Source organism: Rutilus rutilus (assembly GCF_951802725.1).
Source record: "Rutilus rutilus genome assembly, chromosome: 6".
NCBI lineage: Eukaryota > Metazoa > Chordata > Actinopteri > Cypriniformes > Leuciscidae > Rutilus > Rutilus rutilus.
In genome coordinates this window covers 41,126,379-41,148,253 of record NC_140214.1, presented here as the reverse complement: position 1 = coordinate 41,148,253, position 21,875 = coordinate 41,126,379, and the positions used below count along the sequence as shown (strand labels likewise).

The following is a 21,875-nucleotide window of genomic DNA, read 5'->3' as shown; positions in this document are numbered from 1 at the left end:
ATTTAAACTGTTATCATCCCACCCCGCGTCCACTCGGATGAGGAGAGTGAACAGATGTACAGTTCAAGGGAACCAGTTCTGAGAAGGGTGTTAAATCACCAACCTTTATCCAGGATTCTGTGATGAACATAAAATCCAGGTTATGAGATGAGCAGAAGTCTTTTAATAAAAAGGTCTTATTCACCACAGAGCGGGCGTTTATTAATGCCATCATAGGCAGAGGAATAGTAACATGAGATGAAGACACTTTTCTCAATGAGCGCAGATTTCCGTGATTGACTCCTTGCTGCCGGGAGCTGAGGCCAACACTGTGGAGATCAGCCCGAGCGTCAGGACTCAGGTGTAGGGGAAGAACAGGACGGAGCCACCGGTAAACCGGAGTCCTCGTTTCCTCCTTCGCTTTCTCCTCGAGATGTTGAGCGGTGGATACCGTGCGGGATGATCGTTCTGAGCGACTCGTATGATTTGTAGAAGGGCCAGCCCAAGACCAAGGTGTGAGAGTTTGTGAATGAGTCTACATCAGAGACGCCGATGTCTAGGAGAGCTTGACGGACGAAGCGTACAGAAGGTTAAAGACACAGCAGACAGCCAGAGAAGAAAACACAAGAGCAACAGACGGCAAGCCAAACACACAGGCGCCATCTTGGAGACGTTTAACTCTAAACTCTAAACGACGCTTAACTTTAAACCAGGGGACTATAAATTACTTGGGGAGACATTTAAACATTGATTACCCACCAAAAAGTGCAGGGTAATAATGGTTTCTCTACACCTTAACACATATTTATGACCAATTGGCATTTCTGTTGATAACATTGCACAACCTAATTGGATTCCATGGCTTTTAAATCTTCAGTCCACAGTAATATCTTCTGGCCGGTGTGTGGCAGGCCGTGGCGTGAGGTTAATGACTTGGCCTGCAGCTGAAAGGTCAGGGATTGAATCTCAGGGTTAGTAAAGGTGTGTGAGAGAGACGGGTCTTGGAGAATTACTGAGACGACTCTCTGTTTCTCCAGCAGATCTGGGCCTGGAAACCGTCATGCTCTGGCTAATTCATTACAAGCTAGGGAAGTAAATACGGATAATGAAATACTTAAAAATATATATATAATAATCTGCTATCTTGGAAGTTTTTAAACTGATATTAATATGCAGTTTTGTGACAAGAAGAATTAGCTTCGATACCAACAACAGGCAAGTACTCACAATAGAGACAAAACAACTAAAAACATTTATGAAGTTGTCTCAGGTTAGTGAGGTTCTTCTGGACAAAAGTTAGGAGCGTATCTCCTCCCGCACCATTCATCATATTGACATGCATTATTGAGGAGAGGTGTGTTATATATTTTCTAAGAGATCGGACTTACGATGTTCACACAGCGGACGAAAAAAGCGGCAAATAAATCCCATAGACTTAACATTGTGGAACGGTCGTAATTTTGAATTCCAACTGTCACTTTCACACACACACACACACACACACACACACACACACACACACACACACACACACACACGCACGCAGGGTCAACTACAATTTTTACGTTGATGTAATGATGAAAAGATGACAATGACGTAATGTCTAACTTGTCCACACTGAAATCAGGGCATCAGTGCATCTCCGATTATTTCAGTCAGTCGTTTAACATTTCTGTCCTTAAACAGCTGTCAAATATTAAATGCTTAGTTTAGCTACTTACAGCTTATTACACACTTTATGACCGTTAGCTGAAGCGTCGCGCTGGGTTTTACGCTCAGCAGCTTCTGTGAACGTAAAGCGAGGCTACTTTGATTTGATTGGTCATCTCAGACATGTTGACATCAGACTGAGGAGCTCAGAGGAGAAGGACAGTTATCTGGGCATTGTGAAATATCCTTCCAGCACTAAAGTAGAGTTAATTTGAGCCAATTATTTCACAGCCTTTATTGTATACACCTCAGAAAAACACTGAGGTCCGGACCTGGATTGTTGCATGACAAAACACACTGTTTTTCATCACATGCATGATACTTTTTAGCAGCCTGCATAGTAGCCAACTTAGTTTTCAAAAGGGTAGCTTGTCAGTAGTTGAACTATTTTAAAGGGGTCATTAGGATTTTTTTACATAAAAAACTAATTTAGAAAAAGCTGTTTTTTTCAAAAGCTGATTTATACACTTTGTTTAAAGGGGCGTGTCTCATTTAAGAAATGTAAACGCCCACTTTTATGACTGGGTCTTTGCATATGAAAGAAGTATTACATGCGGAACTCTCTTGAAGTATACAAATACGTAGTACAATATAGATGGTTTGAAAGCTAATAGTATTTAATAGTGTCAGTGCAATCAAATCAATCAAATTGCTGAATATTCCCCCTGTAGTCAATAATTGTATCCCTTAAAACTCATCTTTGATCACCAAAATGACATATTTAAACGTCTTTTCATTGAAAAAAATTCTTCATGCCTTAAAATATCTTGAATGTAACTCGACACCCTTGCCTCATTTAGTATGTGTGGTTCTATGAATATGCAAATGAGCCCTGCCTCCACTCACTCAGCTCAGAGATCCACTGGTTGACGATCACACGTTGATCTGATTGGTTACAAGGTAGTTTGTGACGTCAGAAACACCAGCGATTTCAAAGCGTGTTTTTGAGACTGTCTTTGGTTCACTGCAGTTTTAAGGAGAGAATACTCAGCAATGGTGTCGACTTATGAATTTACACATGGTTTGTCTTAAAGCATATTTAAAACACCACATAGACATATAAACAACATTAAAAGCTGGATTTTCACCACAGGGGGACTTTAACTTTTTAACTTTATTTTTTACTATTACACCTGCCAAGATTAACTGTCAAATTAATCGTGAAAAGTGTTAATTACAGCATTATATCTAGATCTACTCCCACTGAATAAAAGGTTGCAGTGTATTGTAGCGATCATGACCACAGTCACATCCCTGCACGAATGCAATAATATCTCCTTCTCTGCTCTCTAATGAACGCTTTAATCTGAACTAACACAGTGCAACATGATGTAATTAAGAGTGATTCATCATAGCCCGGGGATACGAGTTTCCATGTATCAGGATTAGATTCGCATTCAGCGACCTCTCTTAGTGGATTCTTCTTCTTGTGGTGAACATGATGTCATTTCAGATGTGTGTCCCTCAGTGTCCTCGCTTTATTAGTGTAGTAAAGTGTCTGGGCAGTCATCGTGCTAGTGCTGCACTTAATGGCACTGTGAGCATTTTAAGTTTAAAGTATTTCATTCTCACTCACCTTCTTCTGTGGTGTTTAAAAAATCCTCATTGGTACAAAGTGTGCCAAGAAAATATCCCTCACACCATTACAGCAACATGAACCACTGATACAAGGAAGGTTGGATTTATACTTTCATGTTGTTTATGCCTATTTCTGACCCTACCAATCAGAAGAGCGTGTGGGCGGAGTCTATCTGCAAGCGCACAGCACTCACAACCAAATCAATCAAAAATCACAGCCAATCAGAAGAGTGTGTGGGCGGAGTCTCTCTGCACTCGCAACCAAATCAAACCAAAATCACAGCCAATCAGAAGAGTGTGTGGGCGGAGTCTCTCTGCACTCACAACCAAATCAATCCAAAATCACAGCCAATCAGAAGAGTGTGTGGGTGGAGTCTCTTTGTAAACGCACTGCACTCGCAACCCAATCAATCAAAAAGCACAGCCAGTCAGAAGAGGCTGTGGGCGGAGTCTCTCTGCAAACACACTGCACTCGCAACCAAATCAATCCAACATCACAGCCAATCAGAAGAGGCTGTGGGCGGAGTCTCTCTGCAAGCGCACTGCACTCACAACCAAATCAATCCAACATCACAGCCAATCAGAAGAGCCTGTGGGCGGAGTCTCTCTGCAAACACACTGCACTCGCAACCAAATCAATCCAACATCACAGCCAATCAGAAGAGGCTGTGGGCGGAGTCTCTCTGCAAGCGCACTGCACTCACAACCAAAGCAATCCAAAATCACAGCCAATCAGAAGAGCCTGTGGGCGGAGTCTCTCTGCAAACACACTGCACTCACAACCAAAGCAATCCAAAATCACAGCCAATCAGAAGAGCGTGTGGGCGGAGTCTCTCTGCAAACACACTGCACTCGCAACCAAATCAAACCAAAATCACAGCCAATCAGAAGAGCGTATGGGCGGAGTCTCTCTGCAAGCTCACTGCACTCGCAACCAAATCAAACCAAAATCACAGCCAATCAGAAGAGCGTATGGGCGGAGTCTCTCTGCAAGCGCACTGTACTCGCAACCAAATCAAACCAAAATCACAGCCAATCAGAAGAGCGTGTGGGCGGAGTCTCTCTGCAAGCGCACTGTACTCGCAACCCAATCAATCCAGCATCACAGCCAATCAGAAGAGCGTGTGGGCGGAGTCTCTCTGCAAGCGCACTGCACTCGCAACCAAATCAAACCAACATCACAGCCAGTCAGAAGAGGCTGTGGGCGGAGTCTCTCTGCAAGCTCACTGCACTCGCAACCAAATCAAACCAAAATCACAGCCAATCAGAAGAGCGTGTGGGCGGAGTCTCTCTGCAAGGGCACTGTACTCGCAACCAAATCAAACCAAAATCACAGCCAATCAGAAGAGCGTGTGGGCGGAGTCTCTCTGCAAGGGCACTGTACTCGCAACCAAATCAAACCAAAATCACAGCCAATCAGAAGAGCGTGTGGGCGGAGTCTCTCTGCAAGCGCACTGTACTCGCAACCCAATCAATCCAGCATCACAGCCAATCAGAAGAGCGTGTTGGCGGAGTCTCTCTGCAAGCGCACTGCACTCGCAACCAAATCAAAACCAAAATCACAGCCAATCAGAAGACCTTGTGGGCGGAGTCTCTCTGCAAACACACCACACTCGCAACCAAATGGATAATCAAATTCACAAATATTACACCCATGCCACCGTTCAAAGTCACTTAAATCACCTTTCTGCCCCATTCTGATGCACAGTTTGAACTTCAGCAGATCGTCTTGACCGTGTCTACATGCTTAAAGGCATTGAGTTAGATTCACTGAATGAATTCAAATGTTTCAAGTAAAACAGTACAAAAACTCTTTCAGTCACACAGTAGACTTTTTTTTGTTTTTGTAATAGAAAAGTTGCACTTTATAAAGCATACTACAACAAACAAACACATGTCAAGAGTGTTGATTAAATCAAGGCTTTGATCACACATACTCTTGTGCTCTATAAGCAATAAAACACGTGTTTCTGATCGTAAACCGCACAATCAGGCCACTCCTCTCTGAGTGATATTTAGATCGCATTTTTTATGGGTGACCTAATTAATCCAGATGTAGCCGCAGTGGAAACCCACTGACATTATTTGCATAGCTGCCTATGAAAAATGCATATGTCCACAGAAGAAAGCCACAAGTGTGTAACGCGTTCCATCTATGAACACAAGGAACAGGCACTGGAAAGGCGCCTGACGAGGGGCACTAAATGGTAAAATGCTAAATGGTCTCCGTGGTATCTGGGAGAGTCCCATTAGAATGTCTTTAGCGCTAATGAGGAATATAATTAACTGTGGGGAAGTGCGAGCCTCAGAGGGTTTGTTTGTTTCAAACATACTCCGTTATCCTTGGCACTGTGTGTGTGCGAACAATCCTCTACACCTCATTCATGATCCGCATGTCATTCCATCTCGTGCGTGTTGCAGTTTTCTGAGAGAGAAAAAATCTCGTCAGTTTACAGTCTGTCAAAGAATGCTTCATCTACATGAGCCTCATGAAATAATGAGGCTATAAATATTCTTCTCTTTGACAGCCGACCCGTAATGTGATGGTGCCACAGTGGACTGGTATGAGAGTGTAGTGCAGTATGTTTCTGGACTCTGTCTGGATCAAAAATATTGATCACTCACCTTGAACACACAGGTATACACACTCTTTTTATCCAAGAGAACATTCCCAACTCCTCAATGTCATCTGCATTTCGACTTGCAACAGCAAGTAGCAAATCATGGTTTATCCCCAGACAGCAACATAGAGTCTGCCCAGATCTGGCCCACATCTGGTATGCATTGAATCCACAAGTACCAGATGTGGCCCGGATCTGGGCCGACACTATGTTGCTGTCTGGGTCGGCCATCAATTGCATTAATGCTTGTACTTTATTATTACCTTTCCCATCCACCAATTGGTTGCAATTTGAAAATGTCTCCTTTGCTTTGATACAAGCTAGTCAGGTTAGGTTTTGCTGGAGTGTGAGCTAAACTAACGGCTATTGTCTATACAAACAAGGTAATAATTTCTCGATTCATGGAGTCTTTAATGCTGCAGAACGCAGGCAGAATTATGTCTTCCTCTTTAAGCTTGACTTCAAACGCATCAGAAATATCACCCTGATCATCACAATAACAACATATCAATATGTATAAGTATGTAACATTTATAATTACAGGAGACATCAATATGCACGATATACTTGTACAGGCCTGGTCAGAAAGTTAGTTAAAGTTTAATTATTTATTCCCGTTTAAAACTGAATTCAAGATGGTGCCGAGCTGATGGTGATCATCAAGCCCTCCTTAATTTACGTTTCTCTACCATGGACCCTATAGAGGATCCATTCTTCAACTCAAGGGCTTCTTCTACTTCTGTTACTCGACCGGCTGTTCTCTTCATCGTAAAATGAAGAAAGCCTGAAAGGCGCAGTGGACTTCTTGTTAGGCTAAAGAGATGCCGGGTTTTATCCCCAAGGATTCTCCGCATCAGGCCTGGAAGCTTTAGGCTTAAACTCTACCATGCGCTGGACCTACAGTCTCGTCAGTCTTTCCGGACTCATCAACCCCTTTTTGCGGATCATCCAGACAGTGCTGCATCAAGAGGGGCGTTGATCAAGATCCATTTGCAATAAAAAATGTATCTTAAACAATTTATATTTATCACTAGACTTGACGGACAAGACTTTAACGGAAACTTGGCTCAACTGAGTTGGATTCATTAGTGCACTTATCACCAGAAGATTGTGATTATTTTAATTGTCTTAGATTAGTGGGCCGATTAGTGGCTACAGTTTTTAAAAACAGTTTAAATTTTGCCTTCTGCTTAATACCTAACATTTGAGTTGCAATTATTGAGGATTCAGCAATCTAACCTGATGATTTGTGCCCTTTTTTATAGACCACCATAAGGATTTTATTCATGATTAAGGGAATTTTTTTTTTTGTCCCCACTGAGGATAAACTCCTAATTTTGGGTGACTTTAATATCCATGTCTGCTGCCCTTCCCATCACCTGGACAAATGAATTTGAACAACTCATTGAGTCATTTGATCTCGTTCAGCATGTTAATGGTCCCACACTTGAGCATAGACATTCCCTTGATCTTGTTCTATCTCTTCATTCTCTTGGCCTTCTATTACGTGACACTGATGTTAAGGAAAGCTGTTTGTCTGATCATATGTCTGTCATGTTTAATGTAATACTTCTGTACTTGCCTCTGAGTGATCGGAAGGACGTGCATTATTCTCGTGTGATAACCCCATTAGGTGTAAAGAAATGTCAGATTCTTTAGAAAGGAGTGTTTTGGAAGCATCATCAAATAGGGACAATGTTGTTTAATTAAAATTTTAGACCCCCAATAAACACAAAGGTTTCCAAATTTAGCTCAAGCCCATGGTTTAATCACCATACCTCAGGCATGAGTGTTGTGAAGCATAGCATAAACGGAAAAAAGATAAGTTACGTTTCTCAGGAGATTTTTAAGAATTCCCTGTCTGCCTATCAACTCGCTGTCAAAGCAGCTAAGGATATTTCAGATTCAATATTTAACAATTCACATAATCCAAAAGTAATACTTTTGATAAAGTGGTTAATCCTATGACAACATCATACCCTGGCGTTACCCCTGAGTCGTGCACTCTGTTCAGTATATATTTCAGGAGTAAGATTGAGGCTTTATATTCTTGCATTCCCTGCGCTTATCATCTCATTCATTTTTCCAGTTCTTGATAATGACCAGTCAACTCATTTAAATCCAACTGATCTTAATAAATTGAGACCGACTACCTCACCTGTGGATATTATGCCCACACGTCTCTTTGGAGATGTGATAGGTGTGATTGGTCCATCTGTGCTGACCAGCTCATTGACTTCTGGCGTTATTCATTCCTACTTCAAGCATGCAGTGATAAGGCCATTTCTGAAGAAGCCAAATCTCAATTTGTCCGATTTTAATAATTGTCAACCCATTTCCACAATCCCTTTCTTGTCGCAGGTGTTAGAGAAGTTTTTTTTCTTCAACTTTCTGCATTTTTAGCAGACCATAATGATAGATTTCAGTCTGGGTTCGGAACCACAGCACCAAAACTGCCCTCCTTAATGACGAATTACCTTTTAATTTTGCTCGAATTAACTGCTGCCTTCGATATAATCCATCAAAGCATTCTTGTACTGTAGATCGCCAACATCAGGAGGATGGTATTAGAGACATTGCTTTGCGCTGTTTTTCTTCCTCTCCAATAGGTATGTAACAGTTAGGATTGATAAATCTCTCGTCTCATTTGGCTCCTGTATCATGCGGGATGCCTCAAGGGTCAGTTCTGAGCCCAATTCTATTTCCTCCAGATGTTACCTTTGGGGTCTATTTATAGGAAATATCAGATTGCATACCACTGTAATGCCGATGGCTCACAACTGTGTGTCCCAACTGTACACCCGCTTGATTCTGTTCCAACATTAGTAAATGTCTTCATAGTTGATGAACTTTGCAACATTGAAACTGAATTGTGACTGACTCTTTCACTTATATACTTTAGTTACCGTTGTTTTTTTCCAGTTTCATTCATCCACTTTTACTTAGTGTTGATTGATTGTGTGTGTGTGTGTGTGTGTGTGTGTGTGTGTGTGTGTGTGTGTGTGTGTGTGTGTGTGTGTGTGTGCGTGTGTATGTGTGTATGTGTGTGTGTGTGTGTGTGTGTGTGTGTGTGTGTGTGTGTTTGCATATTGATTAAGACTCTTTCACTTGCATAGGTATATACTTTAGTTACCGTTGTTTCTTTTACAGTTTCATTCATCCACTTCTACTCAGTGTTTACCTCTGTGTGTATTTGTGATCGTTTGTGTGTGTGTGTGTGTGTGTGTGTGTTTGCATATAGATTAGCTATTTTGCATTCCATATATTCATTAAATAAACTTTTATGTACATTCAGCAAACACACACACACGAACACATAGTCCTAACCTAGTCTTAAATAAGTTAAAAGGTGTTAAATGAACACAGAGTAGTGAGGACATCGGATGCGTGTCAGATCCGCACCATGTGCTTCAGATCTTAAAGTGACAGCAGCCTAATAAACCTGCTGCTGTCTGTCATTAATGTAAATCAAAGAACAAATGACAAAGAGAAAATCACTCTCTGCTCTTGACTGAACTTTTGTAGCTTTAATAAGGATAAATCTATATTTAATTCAGAATGTTTGCAGTGAAGACTGTGAAGTGTTTGATAACTTATTCAACCTCTGTATATTTCCTACCTGTTATATCAAATATTTCAAATATACTGTCTTTGCTGTTTCTACGTTCATTTTGAGATTAAATGTGAAATTATTACAATATAAAAATGTATTAAAAACTTGTGATTATTTACAGAAAAATGTGTTATTAATTAGCTTTTTTTTTTTTATTGAACGGCAGCACTAATATACATATCATTGTTATTGTTGGGTGGGTGGGTGGGTTGGGTGGAGGTGGTACACACTTCATTTCTCTCTTCCTTGTATTTTCTTTAGTTATTCTTTCCAGCAGCTACAGCAATAAACTCTTCCCAAGCTCCCGCAGGATCCTATCCATGTTTTTCTTTTTGTCTGCCTTTACTTTCTGCAGCTCTTCCTCAAAAACACACAAAACTACCCCATAGGGGAAAACATGCGGCGGCAGGACTGGATGGATGAGGCAAAGCAAAAACAGAGAACACAGGGAGAATAAAGAGGGAAGCGAATGAGGAGGGTAACCAGAGATAACTAATGATCAGGTAGAAGGAGGGCCAGGTCAAGACAAGAGCACATGGCACATGTCTAACCACCAAACAACCCTCCAGGCACTCAACAAAAAAGTACAACTTCATCAAGAACACATGGTGAAGGAGTGAACCCTCAGCCTATGTGTTCACAAAAAAAAAAAAAAAAATTTTTAATGTCCTGACCCCGACATTGAACCAAAACCATGAGCGTCAGGATCCGGACACCAAGCCCTGCATGTTACGGAGTGCGATGGATATATCTAGTAGAGCAGTAGTTATGATCGAGTGGTTATCAACGTGGGTTTTTCAATCATGGTGTGCCGCATGCCAGAAAGCAGCTGTAATTCTTTGGTTTGACAAGCGCTTGGGAGATCATCGACTACGCTAAAAAGGTTTTGGCAGCGATAGTCGTTAGTCATGCTGGGTCGCCAGCCGGAGTCAGACAGGGCCCTGATTCACCAGTTTCTTACGGAGGCGAGACGTTTAGCCCTAAAACTGTTATAACCCTGCCACCATGGGAGTTCAGAAGGGTCCTTGACACTCGTAGAGGAACCCTAAAGACCTTGCTCACATCCGATCTCAAGTGGTTGTAGATGCAGACTGCCGTCCTTTTGGGTATTACATTGGCTAAACAGCCTGATCTTATGAAATGCGTCTCTATAGCACGGATTGTATTTATCTGGCAATTTATACGCGGAAATATGTTTGTACGTGCATATGATATGCACTTTATGGCGTGTAATACGCAAGTACCCCACACCACTCATCACGCCCAAGGGGTTTGCAGTGTGTATCATATGCACGGAAAAACACATTTCCGCGTATAAATTGCATGATAAATACAATGCGTGCTATCGAGACGCATTTCGTGAGATCGGGTTGGGCTAAAAGGGTGAGAGAGTAACAGGCTGTGATTGTGCACAAAGAGTGTATCAGATACTTACCTGATGATGCAGGGGTGATAATTCATCTGTATTGACACAGATTTCTGTCAAAAGTCACATATATATCAACTCCTGCTAAACCAAGCAATTATGCTTCACACTTTTCTTCCTCATTCTGTACAGATAAGTCAGAAGTTGTCAGAAGTGGTTGTGCCAGTTCAGGGGCTTCACTTCTACATGAGCGCACATGTAGCACAGGTCTCTGATCGGCTCTTTGTGTTCTTCGGGCCAGAGCGTCTGGGCCAGCCTCGATTTAGACAATGGCTATCCTCCTGGACTGTGGACACAGTTCAGCAGGCTTACGGCTTTGATGTGATGGTGTGATGGTTTTCTCAGCATCTGGCGAGCCGACCCAGGTGAGCAAGCCTCCACAGGATGGCAACGACGGGGCATGAATTCATGTTTAAATTGGACTCCACCTCCAGCATGAATTTTTCATTCTGTCAGCTCATGCCAGAGACTCGCTGGCACTTCTTTTGTGACAAATGCCAGGGCAGTTCTCCTCCTCTCCCCAGTCTAAGCGTCTGACGCAGGGCCTGGCTTTAACCGTGGCAGCGCCGGCACGGCAGGCTGAGGGTCTGATGGCTAAGATCAATACGAATGCGGGTCCTTCACATTCAACCCTTTATGGTACGGTGTTGCCACATGGCAACAATTCATTTCTACTCATTTCCTTGTTAATCAGAAAAAATACAATATATTGCACTATGGGAATTAAAATGGCAGGCCTTAAGGTAGCCAATGATGTGCTGTTTTAAAGCCTGTTGATGCTCAATTAACCTCATTTCTAAACATCTCTTCGTAAGGGGGATTTTTATTTTTAAATCAAATAAATTGGATATTGTTATTCACAAATCAACATTGTTTTACTGTAAATTGAGAAAATATCAATGTGTCCACATGGCAACGCTGAACACAGTGGATTGCAGTAATGTATTTCCCCATTGGGATTTTTTTATAGATAGCAGCATCAACAATATGATTGCAGTTATTTAATTATTTGACGTGTTTATTGTAGTATAGTTGTATTTATGTATAAATAACAAATTGATTTCTTCTTTTCAGAAAATGAATACAGCAGTATTTTAGGGAAAGGCCAATAGGAAGAGTGCAGAGTTAGCTCTTCCATGATGAGAGTGAGGACGAGTGACTCATGACTGGGAATGATAGGGATCTACTTATTTTTGGTTTGCATGAGTTCCAAGTATATAAATCTAGCCATTTCTAAAAGAAATGTGCAATTAAATAGAAAAGAAAATCATAATTGTATAGAAAAAAAATACTTTTTTGACCATTTTCTATTGTGGTACAACGTTGCTTTTTTGATTTGTATGATTGAAGCTAAACAAATATTTAATTGTTAGAACATAATGCATCCCATAGATGAAGTTAGCATGCGGGGCTGGAGCGTGAGTGGAGGAAAGTGAACCGTGCGCCGCTGCTCTACACTGTTGAGCGAGATACGGACACACACACACACACACACCCCTCATACTCCAGTAGTCAGCGGCTGGAGAATGATTATTTATTTTCTTGTGTTTTTGAAGGTGAATTTAGTTAGTTTGGAGGAGGGTTGTGTTTTCTAGCACCAAATGCTCTCCTTTGAAAAGCAATTTTCCTCTTCGCACCGTGTCGTTATCATCCAGTGCAGATCCAGTCTGGGGGAAGAGTCTCTCGCTCAGAGACTAGATGGGCAGCTGAACTTGTGAAACAAAGCGTTTTGAATCTCAATGATCATGAATACAATAGTTTTATCCTATTGATTTAATTGTATTAAATATTCATAAATAAAGATTCTTAAACGTGTACATCTTACAGATACATACAAATACTAATGAGTGTGAAAGTGTACGATGGCCCAGTAGTGCACAACACAACAAACATGAGTTAACAACACAATGAAATCAAGTCACAACACAAGAGGAATGCTTCCACACACCAGCGTACTTCACTAACTATCATGACGCTTAATTCAGATAATTAATCATTAGTTATTATCGATGTGTGATCCTCCACTTTAAATAGTGCAGCACTTCCTTAAAGCCTTAAAGTATTCTCAATTTTACATGGACCAAGAGCAGTGCATCCCAAAATGTTTTGCCGTTCATTTAATTAACCCCACCTGAAAATAACATTAAAACCAAGCATGTATTTCTAAAAGGCAAAATGCCAGTGTAAACGAGAACATAATGCCATAAAAGATCAAATACGTGATATTCTGACGGCATCCACACGAGCAGCCTGTGTACGACTGAATATGAAGGTTGTGTGTAGATTATGATGCCTTGTGTAAGTGGGGATTTAGCACTATAGCATACAGACACACACACACACACACTGTGCACAGAGATGGATGTAAGACTCAGAGTCTCTCTGACACAGAAACATGCCCTGTGTGAGATCTGGTTTTAATGTTGGTCATATAGACGAGCAAAAATGCAATATTTCCCGAATATCCACACGAGTGCAAATGTGACATTGATTTTATACAACAGTTCAACAAACAATTAAGTGACATACATTGTAAACACAGTATTGTCAGTGTTGTTTGCTCTATTTTGCGACAAAATAATAGTTAATAATACAGTACTTCCACCAAAAGCCACAGCAGAACTGTTGTGCATTTCTGTCCATTAGTGATCAAATCTGCAGCTTACTTACGATCACCTTTTTGTGTGTTGAACTGATAAAATGTTGCATTTGTGACTCACTCATAAAGACAGTGACTTTACTGCCCTTATCAGTATAAGGCAATGATAAAGATGTTCAGAGAAATGAATAATGTGCTTAATAACTCTGCACACTTTACAATATGACCTTATAAATGGTAAAACTAAATGAAATAAAATGCAATAAATGCAGAATATTAAAGTTAAGGCTGAATTTTCATAGCACCGCTTTGACTGTGTTGTGTCTTGATTCTGCTGCAGTGTGTGTTGTGAACTTGTGTTTTATGTTATATTCTGATGTTGTGCATTACAAGGCCAGCGTACAGTCATTGGCAGAGCAAGGCTTTAAGACACCTTTCTTACAGTGGAAAACTGCACACCAAAGAGCCACAATACCACCAGAAAGGTGTTTATGAAAGTAAAAGGGCTCAGTACTGATTCCTGGATGATTCTAAACGACAGGCAGAGAAAGAGAAAGAAAAAGAAAAAGAAAAAGTAAAGATCTGTGCTTTTTACTCATTCATTACTTTATATTTTCTAAGATGCACCCATTCACTTACATTATCAAGGTAACACTTTACAATAAGGTTCATTAATTAACATTAGCAATACATTTGTTACAGTATTTATTAATCTTTGTTAATGTTAGTTAATAAAATCCAGCTGTTCATTGTTTGTTCATGTTAGTTCACAGTGCATCAACTACTGTTAACAAATACAACCTTTGATTTTAATAATGTATTAGTAAATGTTATGAATATTAACTAAGATGAATAAATGCTGTATAAGTATTGTTCATTCTTAGTTCATGTTAACTAAGGTATTTAACTAATGTTAAGTAATGAACCTCATTGTAAAGTGTTAGCATTAACACTAGCAACTTTCACTTATCTACTGACAGCAGATTGTAATGGCGGGCGAAACACAACCTCAAGAACACTGCGAACGCCACATTTAGCTTCGCCGGAAATAGTTTGCAAAGCTTTTCTACCGAGGACAGAGAACCGGAAGAGCACGTGACGTGTCTAAGCGACGGGATTGGCTGGCTCCTCTTCTTCTCTGACCACAGCAAGCGGTCCACTACCTCGAGCCTGGACCTGCTCAGACACGGTGTGTAGCGCTGGGGTTTCCCCGAGAGCTGAACACACACACACACACACACACACACACGAGACGTGAAGAGAGGGAGAAGAACAGAGGGAAGCAGAGGCAGAGATCAAGACCAGGAGACAGAACACAGATCTGACACATCAGCTGGAACAAGAGATATGAACATGAAGAAACATATGGAAGAAATGTGTGAAAGGAAGAATGGAAAAGGAAATTTAGTGGCGGCCCAATTTAAATGGGAAGTGAGTGAGGAAGAGGAACGGGACTTTGGGAATAACGTGCAGTGAACAGATGAGTCGTGTTTCAATGCCATGTTTGGTGAAAGAGTTATAAGACACACCAGAAGGGTCGAGCCAGCACTGCTTGTCCACAGAAGACCACTTCAGTTTGTGTTGAATGCAATGTCAACTTTTCATTACTTTTCATTATATTACTTTACCCATCAATAGCTTACGTCTCACTAAAGGTCCAGTATTCATACAGTATGTCTGCATATGCTGATTAACCATTCACAGCACTGTATGCATTCATTCATTCATTTATTGAGTAGTTTAATGTGGGATTATTGCACAGTGGGAAAATGGATCGGCTAATAATGGGATTATTCATTGAAATTGATCTGATTGACTTTCACAATCAAACGCAGCCTCCTGACACAAGCCAGTGATGAACTCACAGATCAATCTGGGTTTGTTTTTGTTTTTTGCAGAGCCTTGTGAATTTAAAAGACCAAAACAAACCATAATAAACACTTTCAAAACAGAAGATTAGATATATATAAATGTCCTCATGTTGAGAGGAATCGTGGGTAAGTGCAGAGGTGCTGTGTGTGAACATTTACTCATCTCGCTCACACAAAAACAGATTCAGTATTGCTCAAATTAATAAAAGCAGTGAAATGCAAACTCAGGATATTACGCAAATCTGCAATAATTAATGAAATATGATCAATTACACAAATGGACTTTATGGATTTAATCTCACTTTATTGACTTTATGATCCAATTCAACCATACTAATAAGCAAAAAACATGGTGAGAAAAGTAACGCTTTACGTTCCATTAAAAGTTACAAAGTAATGCAATTAGTTTATTTTTAGGGAGTAATGCAATATTGTAACGCATTACTTTTAAAAGTAACTTTCACCAACACTGTGTGTGTGTGTGTGTGTGTGTGTGTGTGTGTGTGTGTGTGTGTGTGTGTGTGTGTGTGTCTGTGTGTGTACTTGTACAACTATCTTTGTGAAGACCAGTTTGAGTTTTAGACCATTGGAGTGAGGACAAAGAGAGTAAAGGACATTTTGTCCAGTCCTCAGTTTCTGAGAGCCTTTAAAGGCCTGTTTGAGTCAACACTTGGTTTTAGGGATAAGGTTATAATGAGGTTAAGGGTCGGTTTAGGGTCAGGGGTCGGGTTAGGCACTTAGTTGTGATGGGTAAGGTTAGGGTAAGCGGCTAGAGATTGCATTGTGTCAGTGAATGTCCTCATAAAGATAGATGTACAAGAATGTGTGTGTGTGTGTGTGTGTGTGTGTGTGTGTGTGTGTGTGTGTGTGTGTGTGTGTGTGTGTGTGTGTGTGTGTGTGTGTGTGTGTGTGTGTGTGTGTGTGTGTGTGTGTGTGTGTGTGTGTGTTATCATACAACTGCTGTCAGAATCCTTGTGCATTCAAAAATCTCACTGGATTATTTCAATTAAAGGCAAAATGTAAACTGATATTTCCTTCTGACACACTACAGCCAAAGATATAAATACCTGACTTAAAACCACTTTTGGGGGTGAAAATACTAACGTGCCTAAGACTTTTGCACAGTACTATATATATATATATATATATATATAAAATGCACACTGAATAATTGCTCCAAACCAGTTTCACAAGAATATGTACCTTTGTTTGAGTTTGTAATGAGTTTGCAATGTGAAAATGTATGATTTGTTTAAAAAAACTTAAGTGTGAAGCTCTATCCATACAATGAGAACATACAAATGAGGTCGTACGAATACAAAAGTGCAACAAAGCAGAAGAGCAACACACACACACACACACACACACACTGAGTGTGGTCAGAGATCCGGCTCTTACCTCCCGGCACGTCCGTCAGCTCGTTGAGGGGGGGCACCGTCTCCAGTGTGTTGGCGTACGTCTTCGCAGCTTGTCTTTGTACGTTCCGAGCCTCGATCTCTTTTTTCGTTCGTGGAATCCGGCATTTGAAGATGCAGCACAGGGTTATTACTGGGAAATGAGGAGCAGAGCTTTGAAATCTAGAGAAAGGGTCGTCCCACACAGCAGGCAGCGTCTCAAATCTCTTACTTCTGTAAATGCTTTTCTGCTCTGGGGAAATTTCATTAAATCACTTAATGCGATTCACGACGTGTAAATAATTAAGTGTTTATTTTGACACCCATTTATGGGAATTCTGAATGCAAATATATGCATAGCTTGCCATTTTAAAGAGGTCACCCAGAAATAAAAATAATTTTATAATTTACTCGCTCTCATTATAATTATTTAAAAAAGAAACAGCCTATTTTTTCTGTGAAACACAAGAGGTGGAATTTTTTATAATATACTGGTTACTCTTTTCCATGCAGTTACAATGAAAGGAGACTGGAGCTTTCGAGCTACAAAATGGACACAAAATGTGTCATAAGTGTCATTAACGTACCAAAAAAAATTGTCAATAAAACTTCCAAGTCTTCTGAGGTTATGATCTCTTTTTGTCCCTTTGGAGCTTGAAAGCCTCAGTCCTTGGAAAGAGGGGCTAAAACATGATCATATCGAATGCAATATGGCTTTTAACATAAGATGAACACTTTTAGACACTTACTAATTGCTAGGATGAACATGGAGAAAATGCCAATAACCTGCCATAATCGAAGCCCCCAGAACACCACTGTTTCTGAGGTGACCGGGTCCGGCTTCTTCGGCGGGTCTGTCGGCAGGAGCTGTGGGGAAGATAGGGGGAGAAAACAATCAGATGTTTTTCCGCATCTTTTTCTATTTCCAGGTAATTGCACCACCTAAATGGAGGGAATGGCAACAATAGCAGTGATTAAGGATTGCGGGAAGATTTAACCACCTTCTCATATGATCACAGTGTCAAGAAGAGACGCAGAAACACTTCAGACTGTTGACTAAAAGAGGAGGAAAAGTGGAAGAAAATGGCAGTCTGTAAAAAAGGGGTCCAGAGAGACTCTAAGCTAGCATACGTTTGAAGGATCTGTTTCAGTAGCAACCCTGTGAGTGTATTTTAAAATATGTTTTTCATATTTAATATCACCTATTATGTTTCTTGCTCTTGTAATGTTTGCCATTGATGTTCAAACTTATTTTTGTGGGGTTTCGTGGAATATTTGTCTTCACAAATAAGAGATATCTCAATGTCGAGATTTTAGTAACAGTGTGTCTGTGTATTTTACTTCCTGAACTTTTTTGGACACATCTACATTGTCAGTAAATTAAAAACACCAGCTTTGCACTGAAAATCGCCTATAATAATGATGTAATAAATGGCTATAACTTGCTGATGGATTGTTACATGTAGACAAAATTTCATCTGGGAATCTAGAATATCCAAGTAAAACTTTCTAAAGGAAAAAATCCAAACTTCAGGAGGTTTCGTTTGAGTTGAGTGAAAAAAATCATTAAAAATGTGCTGCCGTTTTTCTTAAATCTGGTCAATTCATCCAGTCTAAAGATTGAAAGTTCAAGTTCTCCAGTTTAAAATGATATATGGCACTTGATGCTGAAGGTTATAATGGGTCAGAAAAACAAAGAAATGAACAACTAACATGAACTAAAAGTGAGCAACACATTTGTTACAGTATTTATTAATCTTTCTTAATGTTAGTTAATACAAATCCAGCTATTCATTGTTTGTTCATGTTAGTTCATTTCAATAATGTAAATGTTGTATTAGTAAATGTTGAAATTAACGTTAACAAAGATTAATAAATGCTGTATAAGTGCAGTTCATTCTTAGTTCATGCTAACTAATGTAGTTAACTAATGTTGTAGTTAACTAACCTTATTATAAAGTGTTACCAAATAACTAAAACTGAAATAAAAATGTATAAAAACTATATGAAGAGTTCAGATGCAAAAGCCTCTAAGTGCCATCTGAAATTTTCTTCTAGAATGATCATTTTTATCAAGCTCGTATATTTAAGTTCAATAATTTCACTTAAATGGCAGTGCAAATTACCTATTAATTGTCATTTAAGTGAAATTATTGAACTTAAATATACAAGCTTTATAAAAATGATCATTCTAGAAGAAAATTTCAGATGACACTTAGAGGCTTTTGCATCTGAACTCTTCATATATATAAACTATCACAATAGTAATAAAAGTCATATTTCCATGACACTAAAATAACTCTGATATCCAGTATCAGTTCCTTTGATAACCCAACTCTAGAGTGTGTGTGTCGGCTCTGGCAGGATTCAGGCTCCAGGTGTGACAGCAGCTTTAGGGTGAGAGTGTGTTTCCAGTGTTTTAATAATTCAAGCGGTTTGTGTCATACAGAGAGCACTAGTGGAAGGACTCGCCAGTGTTGACATGCTGATTAGTTCCTCTGCACAGGTTATCACTCCACATCTCATTTGTAGTCTTCTTTCAAAGTCTGCACTCCTGAACTATTATACCTGTGGACAGGCTTCACTTCACTTGTCTCCAGTCTGCATCTGTGAGTCCTTGCTGATACACAGCTTTTCACTGAAGGAACTTTTCGTCTTCATGCGACTGCACTGTCCACATAAAAATTTGATGTAGCTGGTCATGCAATAAGTGTGTTTGCCATCACAATGTGACTCAAGACACGTCCCTTCAAGAACATCTGGAGACCAGTTCCTCACAGTCCTGGTGGTGACAAGCAGCTGCTAGTCTTCTATGATGATGAGATGTCATGTACCAACATGATTATGGTTTCGCCTGCCAAAGAGTTATATGGCCTTTGACACATGCATAACTACTGTGTTCTGGGTGATCTACTGACTGGATAAAGTCATGGAGGCCACCCCAAGTCTCTAAAGCTGTATTTCCTTCCAAAGTTCCTTCCAAATTTAACTTGTGCACACAAAACTGGAATATGGCATAAAACTATTGCGAATAAAGCATCATTTCCATCCGATGTGTTCAAGAGAACAAAATCATCACTTCCTGGAAACATCGGTGCAAAATATCTGTCATGAAAATGGAAGTTTCTGCAATCCGGAAAGAAACTGTCTCTTTTTTCCTCCATCATAAATGACGAAACACAATAAACGCTGTCACTTGAGATGCTGTGATGCGATTGGTCCGCTGGTTAGTCCAGTTATCCAATCACAGCCTCTGATGAGGCGAAGTCACACAAGTTTTTGGTACCACATCAAGGGATTTATCCAATAAATGTGTTTGCATCGTAGTTTATGCTCATGCCGTCTTATCGGATAGAACAATTATCCGCCTCAATTTAGCACATTTTTTTAATTTATGCAAATCTTGCCATTTTCATTCAATTTTATTTGCATAAGATTTGGATGGAAAACATACTGTAGGTTATAATGTTCTGTAAGTCAAGTCAACTTTATTTGTATAGCACTTTTAATTAAAGCAGCTTTACTGATAATCATGACGTTAATGTTTATAATATCTTAATATCTTCATGCCGTCACATTTAGCAGATAATATAGTTTACAGGGAATCAAGCAGGTGAGATTTGCTTTATAGTATATGTATCATATGTTACTTAAATATCCAACTTTAGCACATTTCTCCTCAACAAGCTCAAATCCTTCATGTCTGTCGTGTAAAAGGTGCACATGATAAAGTTGAATATTTAGAGGAAAGGGTTAAGTGTCACCATGAAATGGCAAGGCTTGCCTCAGCACTAATTATTAGCATCGACTTAAACCATTCGTATTTAGTATTGACTGATTAGAGTGATATTTTTGCTAGATAAAGGGTAGCATTTCCTATCAGTAAGGCTGGAGATAGCAGATAAAAGTAAATTAGTATTGATGTTTCAGTGTTATTCAATAACGCCTGAGATTTCCGCATGTCTCCTGCTGTGTCGCATCGATAGAGAGAGTGCTGAAAGCCCATCCAGAAATTCAGAGATCGGCACCTGTTTCTTCAGGTCTGAGCAGATACTGTACGAGCAGGCTAACAGTTCACATGCAGAAACTCTTCAATGCATGTACAGATATACAGATATCTGGGGCAGAGAATGAGACAAGGACACTGTAAAATAAAGCGTTACCAAAATGTGCACATCTCTTAATGACCACTCTGTCTAATATAACTCCAAGAAGTCTTGTTTCCCTCTAGCTGTTCAATATAGGCATACTCTTTACAGACAGAACTAACTCTGGTTTGGGTTTAAATTTAGAGTTTGATCCAAAAATATCAAATTTAAGGTCAAATGTTTGTGCAATTTACAGTCAAATTTGTATCAGACCCGCAGTCCGCCCGTGCCGATTGATTCCCGACCCGCACCGTAAATGACCACGTGAATATTATTCCACCCGTTACATCAGATATTAGCAGACCGGGACTCTGGGAGGAATGGGCCCAGCACAAACCCTTGAGGCACTCCGCTCGGATGAGTTCAGTTTCGGCTCGTTCTCTGCCCAACATATCTGGACACAACTAAATAGTAGTTCAACTTAATGAGAGTATGACAACCATCTTCATTGGGATTGAATCCTTAGGGAACCAGGTTACTGCGCTCACATCAGTGATAAATTCAGTCGCAGATAATTGGTTCGTTCGTGTGAATCTTATCACACTTTTGAAATGCGCTGGTGAACGCGTGATTCAATACATGAGCACCCTTGCCCATCGTCTCAGGATACCTGGAATCAGTGTTACAAGCACCCCAGGCACATCGTTTTACCATTCTTGTAGCATAAACACCATCAAAACCATGAGAGCTTCGGATCTTCCCATGTTTCTCCATGTTGGTGACACCTAAAGATGCCCGAGTTCCCCGCGCAACTGATACTCAACTGCCATTGGCTGATCTGCGTTCGAGGGGCGGGGCTTACCAATTGGTTAATTTAAATAAAAGTTTTATTTCTCATGATGCTAAGAGGACCAACAGCCACATATACACTGCAGAGTTTCAGGAGACACAACCGCATATAAATGCCGAGTGAATCCGCTGAAATATCCCAGACAG

General features: G+C 40.1%; 1 protein-coding gene across 1 annotated transcript in view; it reads right to left on the bottom strand.

The window, feature by feature from the left end:
• Window positions 1-21,875, bottom strand: part of tmie (transmembrane inner ear) — a gene marked incomplete at its 5' end in the record, with an annotated part of 39,374 nt that overhangs the window by 8,682 nt on the left and 8,817 nt on the right. The window contains 2 exons of the mRNA XM_084410178.1: window positions 16,796-16,945; window positions 17,541-17,658. Coding sequence (XP_084266304.1) covers window positions 16,796-16,945; window positions 17,541-17,658 — 268 coding nt within the window. The remainder of the gene's footprint in view (window positions 1-16,795; window positions 16,946-17,540; window positions 17,659-21,875) is intronic.